This window comes from Mizuhopecten yessoensis, unplaced genomic scaffold (genome assembly GCF_002113885.1).
Source record: "Mizuhopecten yessoensis strain PY_sf001 unplaced genomic scaffold, ASM211388v2 scaffold11133, whole genome shotgun sequence".
In the NCBI taxonomy this organism is placed as follows: Eukaryota; Metazoa; Mollusca; class Bivalvia; order Pectinida; family Pectinidae; genus Mizuhopecten; species Mizuhopecten yessoensis.
Genome location: NW_018408896.1, coordinates 1,530,149 through 1,542,772, shown reverse-complemented (window position 1 = coordinate 1,542,772; position 12,624 = coordinate 1,530,149). Strand labels below are relative to the sequence as shown.

Below are 12,624 nucleotides of genomic sequence, written 5' to 3'. Positions count from 1 at the left end.
GTTCACGTTTAGACAAAGGGACCAGTGGATCTTGAAACGTTGCGACATGTTGGATACATACATTATTTGTGTATAAAGTAAAACTTTGATATAGCTTATACCTTATTTATTTGGTGGTTCCCTCTTCGGAACAAGGAACCACTTTTTATTGGCATCAAGAAGGTATATTCACTAACCTAAATAATAGGGCTGCAACGATATATTGTAACGTATCACAATACTTTCTTATATATCATATCATTTTTTTTTTAATAAAATTTATTTATCTTACAACAATTATGAAACAAGTTATTTCAACTTATATTTATCACTCTTGTTGGCCCGGATGTTAGCGCAAGGGGGGTCTTATTGTGGGAGGAAACGGGAGAACCCGGAGAAAACCCACATGGTCTGGCAAGTAACCCCAAACCTTTTCACGTCCGATCGGGGAATCGAACCCCGGCCGCCTTGGTGAAAGGCAAGTGCACTATCCACTGCACCACCCGACCTCCCTCCTAGTTTTGATTACCTGTATAGCGATACACTAACAGTACTTTAATTATCAATCAATTTCTATCAAACTCTAAAGAAGTGTACTTATATTTATTGAATCCTTCAGTAAAGCTGTGGTCCACTAAACAGTCATACCCAAAAGTACTAGAAATTATACAAAAATATTTTTCAATAATATTTACTATTGAAGTCTATAAAACCTCAATAAAATCCTGCACTCAATCATTATGAAGTTGACCTTTAAAGCAGAAATTTGTATCGTGATACGTATCATATCGTAAGCATCGTACCGCGATATGTATCGTATTGTGAGGTATGCATATCATTGCAGCCCTACTAAAAAGCATCAGTCAGTTATCTACTTACCCAGTGACATCAGGTAGGGATCTACACCAACCTTCCCTCCCACAGGTAGCTCCTATGACAGGAAATTCTTACATTAGCAGCAGTAAGTAACAGAATTTTGATTTGGATATGAGATGGATAAGTAAGAAGAGTATTAATATCTTTCCAAGCTCTTTAATCTTAACTTGAAATACAGGGAACATAAGGTTTTTATAAATTATGTAAAATAGTTCAGATGATATTGTTCTTGTGATCTATAAGATGAAGATGACAAATGCATACATTTTTAGTTAACTGTTTGGCTTGATGCAATTGTAACAAAAAGTATCAACCTACCTTAGCCAGCCACTCAGCTTGACTTGGTGTAGAGGTCAAACCTGTAAAGTAAATATTACACATTATATGGCATCCCTATCACATAGATAATTATATTTTGTCATTAATATATATATACATATATATATTATTGTCCTGTCAACATGAATAAACATTTCCCCTGATGAACCTCTAAAGAGGAGAAAGTGCTAGGGAAGTCGAAGAAACTTTTTGTCTTTTTTTTTATATGTACATGTTTGGTATCATGAAACTTGTTTTGAGAATTAAATCTGAACGGATCAGAATGTTGTTTAAACTGTGTTGTTGAAATTCTATATACATGCACATCCATTATTTGTTGTACTTCTCTGAACGTAAGAAATACAAAAAAATGATTTTTTATAATGTAAAAAGTAGCATAAATGAAAGACCCATCTTGAACTGTCAAAGGACTTATGATTGGCTAACCCATTTTGAACTATCAGAAGTAATAAAGCTGACTGAGGCATATCATATAAACTATAAACAGGTTTAATGGTCCACTGACCCATCTTCATCAAGGTCCAGTTAGAATCCATTTGTTTCTCTGCCTGTAAAAAGTATCGTCCATCTGTCCACATTGCTGCTTTGGTTTCCGTGACAACAGCAGTACCTGGTAATAAACAATAACCACAGAACTATTTAATCGCATAATTTTCATGGAAAGTGCAACAGTAGATTCAATAGCTATACTGTAAGTATTTCAGATCTTATATCTAGTATCTCTATCAGGTGTACGTATCACAAAACATTGTGAGCAGTCCACAGTCCTCCACCCCTGGACAAATTCTGGTATCAAACATGAACAAAGGGTTATAACATTGGTATATAGCATATAGCCGGACATAGACATTTCTGATTGCTTATTTATAACTGGCAGATGTCGATATTAGACTAAGTGAAAATGTTGTCTCATAAGAATTATGTCGTATTTGACTAAATTATTGCGAGAAATTTGGAAAGCTGCAAAATATTTGTATATGAAAAAAAAGTTACAGTTTATTTTATTCCTCAATGTATTGTTCAGCCTTTGACACCTACCTGCTGATCCACTAAAGCCAGAAACATACATTCTTCTGCAGTCACAAGGGGCGATGTACTCACTCTGAAACAAGAATCACAAATATCTCAAAACACACACATACACTTAAATATCATTTGAGTTGGACCAACATTTCTACCTTAAATACCAGTACATGTGTATACAGGATTTTCATTAAAAACAGGCAGCAGGCCAAAATGTATCAATTTTGGCCTGTTTAAATCACCTTTCTCTTATAAAATCTCAAGATGAAATTTTACCAAATTTGGCTGGTTAAAAATGTCATTTGGTCTGTTCAAATGGCAATCACTGCATGTATACAGAGAGAGAAAAAATAATTCCTCATTACACTGTACTACAAAAACCCAGAAACACTACCTGATGTGCATCCCCAGAAGGAATGATGTAAGCTTGGACAGGCTCAGGAAGATTCTTCATAGCACTCCGCAGCCGTGCCAAAATGGCTGTAGTATTCTTAGCTGCCATGACAGTCAATGGGATGTTTAAATTGACCCTGTCAACTTCAGGTTATCTTCACACTGAAAAACAGGACAGATCAATTTCTGTGAGCTGTGATGAATTAGTTGAACACAACACTTACACACTATGAACAATAATATTTTTTACCCACCATTTCTGCCCACTGACATTTTCAAACAAATTTCGGCAGTGTTGAATAACCTCAAATATATACAGATGTAGTTGGAATTTACTGCTTACCCTACAATGTCAATCAAACATTTTGCTTCATGCTGAATTGGCCTTTTCCTAAAATGGCAGAAACAGTTCAGATACAATGGGTGAAATTTCCAGGCTGACAGTAACATTCTCACATCTGAGGAAGGCTTCATTAAAAAGTTCCCCATATGAGAGATTATTACAAGCACTGGATAACAGTGTTTACTTATTTGACAATGATGTTAAGGCATCGGACATCAGTGCATAGGCATTCAATAACAGTGCTGATACACTGAATATGGTACTGAGGTATAAAATAACACCTGAGGCATTGGGTACCAGTAGCATTGATTTAGTTAGCAGTGTTAAGGTAATGGATAAATGTTGGGGCATTGGATAGCAGTCTTTGAGCATTGGATATTAGTTCATAAGCATTGAGTAATGGTACCAAGGCATTGAATAATGGTGCTGAGGCATTGAATAATGGTGCTGAGGCAATGAATAATGGTGCTGAAGAATTGAATAATGGTGTTGAGGCATTGAATAATGGTGCTTAGGAATTTGATATTGGTTGTAATCCAATGAATGACTGTTTTAACATACATAGGATAACAGTTTGGAGTTTATTGCTGAGCTGATGTATTGGATAGTGACCGGTGCAGAGGATAATAGCTCAGTTATATATATAAGCTGATACATTGGATTTAACAGGGATTCAATCACAACATGTAGGACTTAAATGGCCGATGTTTTTGGGAAAAAAATGTTGAGATATGTAACAAGCAAGACTGGGCCTTGAACCGAAACCTCAAACCCGGGACTTGTTAACTGAGCTACATGCATGTATACATACAACCTGGTCACTGACCATGTCCAGTCCGACTACAATATTACTTTCTTTTAACTGAAATATTTATTTTTCCCTGTCAGTTTGAACATACAATGCTAACTCTAATGCTAAATAGGCCAATTCAACATATGGATATTGTAGGGTAAGCAGTAAATTCCAAAAGGACCCCATTGGAAATAAGTTTTTTCAAAACTTTCATGGGCCATCCTAGGTAAAAGATTACCAGTTCAAGATTATTATTCACTGTCTGTACCTCCAATAGTTTATGTGATATTCATACAAATTGAGTGATGAATATATGCTTTTTACTTGAAATAATATAATAAAACTAATAAAACAGCGGAGTTTGTGCTGGGTATTTCGAATTCTTCTGCATATTTTGAATGGGATACCTGAAAAAAATTGTGCAGACATTTCAATATCTACGCGAAAGCATAGAACAATATACATTTAAAGGAATACTCTAACAGAAAATGATAAAGGTTTATAAATGTAATTGAATTTCGAACTGAAGCAGAGTTATTTCCCTTGATTTTTAATATCCAAGACAAACATCAATTTTTGAGAAAAAAGTAACCATAAAGTCCATACACTGGAGATATTTAAACGATATTTATGCGTAAACGTATGCATTGAATTTGAAAACATAAGGTTTTATACAGTATTTCTATACTTAAATTAGATTTAAAACGTGTTGGATTGCACAGTAAGACGTGAAGAAAAAAAATCCACCTTGGCATGTTATAATATCTTTCCATTTTGAAAGTGACATTGCATGACGAAGACGAAGTTTGCATATCAGTCATTTGTTGTGTTATTATTATGAAATGTATGGCTTGAAATAAGTGCGTATGGTTTATAAATACACTGTACATACCCTACTTCTCACACTCAAGTCTTAGCCGGCAAGACAAGCTGGTGCCTTGGATATATCGATGTCTGTATGACGCTTGTAAAAGTAGTTTTACTGCAGTTACGCCCCTTGGAACGGATGCGGCTTCTCCTGTCTCTGATTGGAAACAACTCAAAATGCCTCTGAAACTTATTCCAAATGTCCTTTCACCAAACCTGTTGCATGTGTTAGCATCAATGGGACATGGTGATGAACTAGGTTTGTATTATTTGAGATGTCAGTTCCAGTACTCAGTGCAATGCTACGTAGGTACATGTAACGCTTATGTAATAGGACGAGGACTATAGGCCGCGACCCTTGACCCTTTACACTATTCTCCCCTTTTTTTCAAACACCAACCCAGGTTCTTTGACTCCCCGCCAAGGATTCTCTACCTTGAACGGGGAGGGTCAACGCCACCAATTTGTAAAAGGACGAGGAATAGTGATAAAGATGGTGCCGTCGCTGGGCCTCGAACCCGCGACCCTTGGGTCTCCAGCCCGATGCTCTACCTGTTGGGTCGTTTCGGTAACAAGTCGTTTCGGGACTCTTTTTTCAGGTCGTTTCGGGATTTTTTCTTTTTTTCTTTTCTGTAGATATCATTGTCTTTTTTTAAACATATTTTAATGTCAACTAAATTTAAACAATTGATTGGATAAAAGTTATTACATCTTATCATAGCCTTCTCCCGTCATACATTTTTACCATTACATGATTTTAATAAAACATGAATAAATATTATTATATATATATAATATTCACACAGACACACACAACATAAAAACATTGTTCAAACTATATTGCTGGATTTGAGGAATTGATTCACATGTCTAAAATATATTCTACGTGTTTCACGTTTTTACTTTCATGAAGTTTAATTTCAATATAGCAAAAATAAAATGCTTAAAACATTGTTAGAATCAATGTTAACTCATTCGTCTCTAGTCTTAATGTCAATAATGGAGAATATAGTGAATTGAAAACATATTATTACAATATCAAACAGGAATTAACCTATCAGTAATGAAATAAATTGAATGTTGAATTTCATAAGTTCTTCTAGATCTGTATTTAATAATGAGATTAGTATTACTAGGTAACAATTAACACACTGTCAATCGGGTAAATGTTGGTAGGAAGATCAATCTCCTCAAACTCTAGCAATCAGGTAACACTAATTATGATCCGAAGCACGGGTAAGTCGTGACACAGGTCATACAGGATTTTTTTTGTCGGAAGAGGTGGACAGAACGTTGAAAAGTTGCAATTTGAAACTGGGTTAGATTTTGACCTTGATACTAAAACAAATCAAGATCTAAGTCTTCATGTTCTTGCGACCGATGCTGAGGTGTTAAAGAGTGCAACAGAAAGAATAATGATAGAGGTATAAAGATAAGAATCTGTCTAAAAATAGTGTTCACAGATGAGGATGTTGACATTCATAATAAAATATACAAGCTTATCACAAGCTTATCATAACTTAGTCAGGAAAAGACAGATCTAATCGTCTTTTCCCCAAAGTGTCAGCAAACAATGACTTTCCAGCTCAAGGTTGGTGCCAGAACTATTGAGACTGTTCCAGCTGTTAAAAACCTAGGGGTATACTTTGACAGTTCTCTGAACATGGAGAAACAAGTGAACGCTATTGCCAAATCCTGTTACTACCAGATCAGGAACATCGGCTGTATTCAGCAGTTTCTAACTGCAGATGCATGCAAGATTTTGGTGCATTCACTTGTTACCTCTCGGTTGGATTATGGTAACGCCCTGCTCTGTGGTATATCTGACAAACTAACTAGTCGTCTGCAGAGGGTTCAGAACACTGCAGCACGGCTAGTTACTCGTACTCGAAAGAGAGAGCACATCACACCTGCGCTTTATTCGTTGCACTGGTTACCTGTACGATACAGGTCGCAGTACAAAATTCTGGTATACACATACAAGGCACTGAATGGAACAGCTCCTCAGTACCTACAGGAACTTGTTACCCTGTATCAGCCGTCAAGATCACTGCGGTCGGAGTCAGAATCTTTGTTGTGTGTCCCAAAATCTCGTACTGTGACCTACGGAAACAGATGCTTTGGGAGGGTTTCGGCTACGTTGTGGAATAGCTTACCATCTGCTATTAGGAAGTCAAATACCCTGGCCAAGTTCAAGAGGGACATAAAAACTCACCTCTTCACGTCTGCATTTTAGAATCTTTGCAAAGACGTCATGTAAATACCACCCTTTTATTTGTTCAATTATGTGCACATGTATGAAAGTGATTGCAAGCCTTTGTTGTTTGTTTTCACAATTATAACCATTACTATTATCCATATGATGTAAAGCGCTTTAGAGTAATTTTACAAATTATATAGGGCGCTATATAAATGTTGTATATTATTATTATTATTATTGGAAAAGGCGGACAAAACATACAAAGATTGAAATACGAAACTGGATTAGATTTTGATCTCTCCTGTATCAGCACAGGTCGATCTACTTATTTGTGTGACTGATGCTGAAATGTTGAAGATTGTAACAGAAAAAGTAACACAAGAAGTACAAAGAATATAGAACTAGATAGACAAAAACTTAACTGAACAGTATTAACACATTATATATACTGATGCTCATCATCATTGCTGAATTTCAGGAATGGTACGTAATAAATGAGTAGAAGTCAAAGATTGAAACAATTAGTTTTTAAACAACTTATTCTGAAGAATGCAAGGCCTTTAGTCATGACATTTGGCTGGTAGCTTTCATCTCATCAAACCAACAATCTACTAGATGGTTCATCATGGCAGTAGACCTTGGCAAGCAGTTAGTCTTCCCAAGTGTAGTCCACAGAACAGTGCGACCAGTGGGGTACTTTGGTCAGCCAAAGACAAGCAAAATATCATGATAGAACCTACTGTGCCTTGGGAAGAGATATGCGATGAGGTCCATGAGAGAAAAACAATTAAGGCAAAGTATTGCAAGGCATTCCATAGTCCCACACCGGTAATGATTTCTACATTTAACGAAATAGTACACTTACATGTTCGTCAGGAAGTATAAGTCACAGTGAGGTCACAGTGACCTATTTCTTGCATTCTGTCATCCCAAGATGTCCGTGTACATTAAATCTGATTACTCCAGGTGAAAAAAGCATAGAAGATGTGCCCTGGAAAGACTTTTTCAAAATTGAAGGTCAAAGGTCAAAGTGACCTAATTCTTGCAAACTGCAATCCTCCATCCCAAGGTGTCCTCGTACACCAGATCTGCATGGTTACTCCAGGTGAAATTGTACAATAGATATGCCCTGGACAAACTTTTTAAAAGTAAAGGTCGAAAGTCAAGTCATACGTCACAGTTACCTCTAATACTTGCACTCTGCACTCCGCCAACCCAAGATGTCCTTGTACACCAAGTCTGGTTACTCCAGGTGAACAGGTGAAATAGTATAGAAGATATGTCCTGGACAAACTTCTTAGACGAACGGATGGAGTACAAACCTATATCTCCCTCCCGGCCCCTCCCAGAACCGTTGGGGGACTTGAAAAAAAGGTTGGGGCAATAGAAGTGGGTCGCCGAGGATTCCAAATCCAGTCTGTGTGGAAGACTTTCCATGCGCTGGGGATATGTGGCAAAGACACAGAAGGCAGTCAGGGTCTTCGGAGATCAAGCTGAGAGGTCAGAAAGTTAAATATGGCACTGACGAGAAGACAAGGAGTAGAAGTCACACAACGACACGCAGTGAGAACATAACCACTGTGGACCTGCCAACTGTAGGATTTCATGGTTTTCAAGTGTCAAAACATACAGTGACGGTAACCATCTGATGATGTCAAAGTGGAAACCTACACTCCCACACCAGAAGCAGGGCCAGAAACCAGAGGTGACAGTTCCGGTATTCAGCAACGGTGTCCACGAAGGGGCGACAACACAAAACGCCAGATGAGAGATTTAGCCTGACCTGATCAAAGAAGACATAACATCTTCTGTAAGCATTTATTAACTCACCTGGCCTGAATGTATTGATTATTACAAGGCCCGCATAAACATTTGTAAGGTCCGCTAGTATTAATACCCGAAATGTTACATTTAAAAACAGACAAACCGTTTGTTCCACAGGATTTTAACCTACACGTACACAGGTCGATACTGGGCATGGGCTGGTTACCGGTAACATGGTAGAATCTAATGACGGAAACAAACGATATGTCGGCATCAGGCTTGTGAAATACTTCACATCAGAGTTTATACTCTTTAATCTCTATCTTTTATATGATAAAAAAAGTAAAAATTAATAAGTAAATTCCACTCATGCTTGCAATTACTAACACCTCGAAGAATCAAACATCTATTGGATATGAATTTAAGCAATCTCATGGACGAAACATGGGAAATGAAATGGGGAATAATTTAACTAAGTATAAGTATTGAGACTATGTGCGATAGGATCTCAATTTTGTATGATGAAAGTGTTGCCCAGGTGAAATATTCAGCCCCTTATGCCTCTTTTTAATTATTTTCCATCATACTAACCTGATACCTATGCTGCTGGTGCTACAATGTGGAGAATGTTATAAGGAGGTGAGTGCACCTCTAACAGGAGTCGGAGGGGGGGGGGGGGGGGGGGGGGGGGATACAACATGTCATTCCTGGACAAAACTGTGAACCTAGCTCTTAACAGAATTCTAGACAAAGATTACAGATGAAGCTATATATAGCTACCTGGTCTTTGACAGTCAGTCTTTCCCTGACCCATTCTACAGGCACTTTTTTTTTTTTTATTCCATTTCAGTTCTGGCAGATGCTAATTTTCCAACAGCATCAGTTTGCAAGTCTGGCCCAATTGAAGTCAGAGCAGATGGTAAGTTCAGTAATTTATTAGTAAATTTAATTTTGGAATCTTTCTTAATTTTGTTGAACATTTTTTGGAATGAAAAGAACTGTAATTATGCAAAGTAAAAAACACACATTTAGGAGTGCTAAAGGAGAGATTTTTATGGTAGCTTGGCATGGTTACTGAAGTTGTAATCATCTGGAATGTATGTGTATGACACATGAAGAAATACATCAAAGTAAAGACGTAAAGGTTATCTGCTTGATAATCCTTTACACCAACAAAATGTTAAAAAAGACAACAAATCTGATATAGTACAAGCTTGTTATACTGCCATTGTTTGTCTGGAGAAATGTCAGTGTTATAACAGCTGGGTTAGAGGATATATTCAGCGAGACGTATACAGGTATTCTTAAGAAAAAAGGATTTTGAAACAGATAGGCAGCAAGCAAGGTGACAAATGAAAAGAGAGGCATTATATCAAGGTTTTACTGTACTTTTGTTATTTGATTTTTGTTTGAACTTCATGATTAAGTGTACAGTCTGACATTTTGTCTCTAAAGGTATAGACATTCCTACATTGATGGACGCCATTCTCCAGCTGTTGCCATTGGATACATATGTAGACCGCCCGGTGAGTCAATTTGCTGTATTTAAGTAATACAAAGCTGTCAAAGGGAGACTCCCTCTTTTTTACCAAAATTTACCAATCCCTCTCGAAACTCCCTCATTCAAGTCCAAACTCACACAAACTCAAAATCTACATCTAGTTACTGCATGATGTACGTATGGATCATAACAGGGGTGTCTGAATCAAATGAATACTTTTTTTAGTTATTTTTATGCATAAAAAGAGATAAGTTAATTGATTAAAGCACGTTTCACACACTTTCTCCTTCATTGGAAATGAGGAATGAGGGAGATCTCCCTCATTGGAGGTATCAGAGGTTGACAGGTATGATTATAATGTATTTTTGGCTAATACCTAGTGTTGAATTTTTCAGACTATTTTATATAACCTTAAAAATTAACTTCAAATGTGATGACCTTATAAACCAGAACTACACCTTGTTTTCAATATGGGTGTTTGTGTGCTTAAAAGTATTTAGAAAGACATAGGAATATAGAAAAAATGTTTGCCTTTTTGAATATTTTTTCTTTGAAAAGTCTGAGATAACAGTGTACTTAATCTGCTGTTATTGATAAGGTTAAGTGTGTTATACAGTAGCAACGTTAGACAGAACCAACAATACACTGTACATCCTAGTCAACTACATTAACTTAGATAATAAACTGACATTCACACATTGTCATTGTTTTGCAGATAGCACTGATGGACTTGGTGCCCAGTGATAAACAGAGAGGACTACAAACGCCGGTGTGGGAAAAGTATATGACCATTGCTAGAAAACACGAAGGCAAAACGGTGGGTGCTTCTTATAAATAACTTTCAATTAAATTTGAAACAGCGTATTTATGTATACATAAGTAGGATGTCAGCATTTCTGACACTGATGATGAAGTATTAACTATTTATTTAACTTTCAACAGTTGTTATATGGTTTGAATCCTTGCTCCTCATTTCATCTATAAAGGTTGAATTTGTTTTGATTTGAAGTTTTCCAAAGATTTCATTTTGCAGTTTTACTAACATTAAAAGCTGTAGATTTTGAGTAGAAAAAGAGTGAGCATCATGTTTCTCATGTACATCTTTTCACAATAGTATCACATTTTTTTCTGATGAATTTTAGAAGTTTAAATATAGGTTTGTAAGTTGCATAAAAGTGTTTTTTTCTGTAGATTGACGTTCAGTTGGTGGAGAGATTTGCATTTTATGAACGAGCCAAGAAAGCGTTTGCTGTTGTCCACACCGGGTGAGTTATAGGATGTACACTACTAATTGCTGATACATTCCCAGACTTAACTATCAATGTCCCCCATGTATATAGGGATAAAACAAGTTTCTTTAATATTCATGCTGGTATGAATGAAAATTGGCAACATTCATATTGCATGAAGCCCATTCTACATTTTCCAGTGTGTTTTGTTTTCTGTGTTTTCATTGGTTCAATTATGGAAATTTAAATATAAACTTTAAACTGGATTGAATATTTCTCTGTAATTTTGATGCTAGAAAGGTAACTTAATTTTGAACCACTCTTTACAAAAATTTGTACACCATAGGTTTGGGGTCATCGTTCCTTAAAAAGAGGCGGTTATCGATATTGAACTAATTTCCAAATGTGACCTATATCACTCGACTATTTCATTTTAAGAGAGGTGGGCTTGGGCTTGTTATTGTTTGTCTGTTACTACAGATTGTCAACCATGATCTGGGCCCAAGTATTGTTCTAATTATAACTTGGTTTGAAATGAGCCTTTAATTTCAACTTTCAAAAGAAGTTTTAATTTCTTGTAAAAACCTGCATGTATTTCCTTTTTATTTTAGAGAAACAGCCTTGTATGGGAATATAATTCTGAAGAAAGGTGTTGTGGCCTAATGATTTGGAAACAAGAAATTGATCTCACAGTTAGCAAGGACACATAAATAAATCAGCCACAATTATCTCGGGGATATTTATCTGTCAACATTCCACTTCTCTGTGATTTAAACATTATTTTTATTGTGTCATAATTATGATATTGATATACCTAAGATTTTAAATAGATTTGTTATAATTGCCAAACATATATGATTTTGATAACAAATATCACTGTGACATAATTTTGATATAAATTTTATTGTAACAATGGTATGAATTCCAAGAATTATTACCAACAGAATGCGATTCTAATTGGTAGCTTATTGATGTTTACATAGCTGATCACAAGGTAATTGTATTTTTGATGGGGTGGTTTATCTGTGCCATTTGTATGTTTAGGAATATAAAGTGTTGGCTGTCAAGTGTCAGTTAGTGGGAATAGTGTATTTCTATTTTACATCCATGGGAAGATTGTTTTGTTTATTGTATAGATCCATGCTGCTATGCAGGGTATTAACAGTAGGACATACTTCTGTGACTAATGTATGTGTGTGTGATGGAAGCAGTATGTTTGGGTATTTGATTGACATTCACTATGCAATACATACATGTATATAAGACACTTAATACCTGTATGTATCAATACATACCTATATAATACATTTTGTACCA

The 12,624-nt window shown here is 36.1% G+C and overlaps 2 protein-coding genes across 3 annotated transcripts in view; one reads left to right on the top strand and one right to left on the bottom strand.

Annotated features, from left to right (window-relative positions):
* Window positions 1-4,733, bottom strand: part of LOC110466471 (xaa-Pro aminopeptidase 1-like) — a 21,239-nt gene extending 16,506 nt beyond the window's left edge. For both annotated transcript variants that reach the window (XM_021522980.1, XM_021522981.1), the window contains exons 1-6: window positions 4,639-4,733; window positions 2,612-2,772; window positions 2,233-2,296; window positions 1,700-1,804; window positions 1,174-1,214; window positions 859-910 (exon numbers count right to left, since the gene is read on the bottom strand). In XM_021522980.1, coding sequence (XP_021378655.1) covers window positions 859-910; window positions 1,174-1,214; window positions 1,700-1,804; window positions 2,233-2,296; window positions 2,612-2,719 — 370 coding nt within the window. In that variant the 5' untranslated portion in view covers window positions 2,720-2,772; window positions 4,639-4,733. The remainder of the gene's footprint in view (window positions 1-858; window positions 911-1,173; window positions 1,215-1,699; window positions 1,805-2,232; window positions 2,297-2,611; window positions 2,773-4,638) is intronic.
* On the top strand, window positions 4,721-12,624 carry LOC110466473 (fucose mutarotase-like). Its single transcript, XM_021522983.1, has 6 exons — window positions 4,721-4,872; window positions 9,428-9,496; window positions 10,033-10,103; window positions 10,794-10,895; window positions 11,270-11,343; window positions 11,919-12,624. The coding sequence occupies exons 1-6, from the start codon at window positions 4,791-4,793 to the stop codon at window positions 11,968-11,970; spliced, it is 450 nt and encodes a 149-aa protein (XP_021378658.1). The 5' UTR covers window positions 4,721-4,790; the 3' UTR covers window positions 11,971-12,624.

Coding starts and splice junctions, on each gene's coding strand:
- LOC110466473 (XM_021522983.1), top strand. CDS start 4,791: ATGCCTCTGAAACTTATTCCAAATGTCCTTTCACCAAACCTGTTGCAT. Junction 9,497..10,032: donor AATTGAAGTCAGAGCAGATG/GTAAGTTCAGTA, acceptor TTGTCTCTAAAG/GTATAGACATTCCTACATTG. Junction 10,104..10,793: donor ATACATATGTAGACCGCCCG/GTGAGTCAATTT, acceptor ATTGTTTTGCAG/ATAGCACTGATGGACTTGGT.